The sequence below is a fragment of the Tupaia chinensis genome, unplaced genomic scaffold (genome assembly GCF_000334495.1).
Source record: "Tupaia chinensis unplaced genomic scaffold, TupChi_1.0 Scaffold000247_1, whole genome shotgun sequence".
Taxonomy (NCBI): domain Eukaryota; kingdom Metazoa; phylum Chordata; class Mammalia; order Scandentia; family Tupaiidae; genus Tupaia; species Tupaia belangeri.
In genome coordinates, this window is record NW_006159725.1 from 3562356 (window position 1) to 3563108 (window position 753).

Sequence of the window (753 nt, forward strand, 5' to 3'; positions counted from 1 at the left end):
GACAAAGTGTCCTTGCTCCATTTCTGCTTCGCCTCCTCTGCTATCTCTAAGTCTTCTCCCTCCGTTTGCTCGTCTCCCTGGTCTTGCTGTTCTGCTCCATAACCCGGTTCTCCCCTTTCCGGGTTCCTTCCTCCGCTGTCACTGTCAGTGTTTGCACCTTCCCCAGCTCCCTGCTCTGCTGTTCCCCTTTCTTCTCCTCCCTGCTTCTCCCCCACCCCTTCCTGTACCGTCCACACATCTGTTTCTAATCTGAGCCCTCAGAGGCGCCTGTTTGAAACAAAAACTCTCCCCCCACCCTCAGGAACCTGGCACGAACATTCCTGCCGAACCTTCCCGCCCCCAATTCTTCAGTGTTTCCAGATACTCCTGAAACTAAACACCACCCTGGAAACGACCCTTCGCATCCAACGGGTCGCGGCCAAACTTGACCAGGAAGCACCCCACCCGCGAGCCTGCTCAAGGGCCCAGATGTGTGAGACATTTTCGATGGCGCTGGGCGGTCCTCCGCTGCCAGATGTGTTCCTCGGTGCCCGGAGGCAGGGACGCAGGACTCGGCTCACTCCGGAGGCTGCGGAGACCGCGGCGCGGAGCCGGGTCTTCCCCGGACCAGGGCTGTGTTAGCCTGGGGCCACCCGATCTCCCGCCCTTCCCGGCACTCACCTAGCAAGACGAGGAGGAGGAGACACATCCCGGTCTCGGACGCGGGCACGTCCCCGCTCAGCCGCTGCCTGGCTCCGAGGTGGCCGCGCGCAG

At 61.8% G+C, this 753-nt stretch overlaps 1 protein-coding gene across 1 annotated transcript in view; it reads right to left on the reverse strand.

Moving 5' to 3' along the window:
• CLMP (CXADR like cell adhesion molecule) overlaps window positions 1-747 on the reverse strand; it is a 129378-nt gene extending 128631 nt beyond the window's left edge. Inside the window, exon 1 of the mRNA XM_006148809.3 lies at window positions 661-747. Coding sequence (XP_006148871.1) covers window positions 661-688 — 28 coding nt within the window. The 5' untranslated portion in view covers window positions 689-747. The remainder of the gene's footprint in view (window positions 1-660) is intronic.
• Window positions 748-753: the final 6 nt, after the last annotated feature.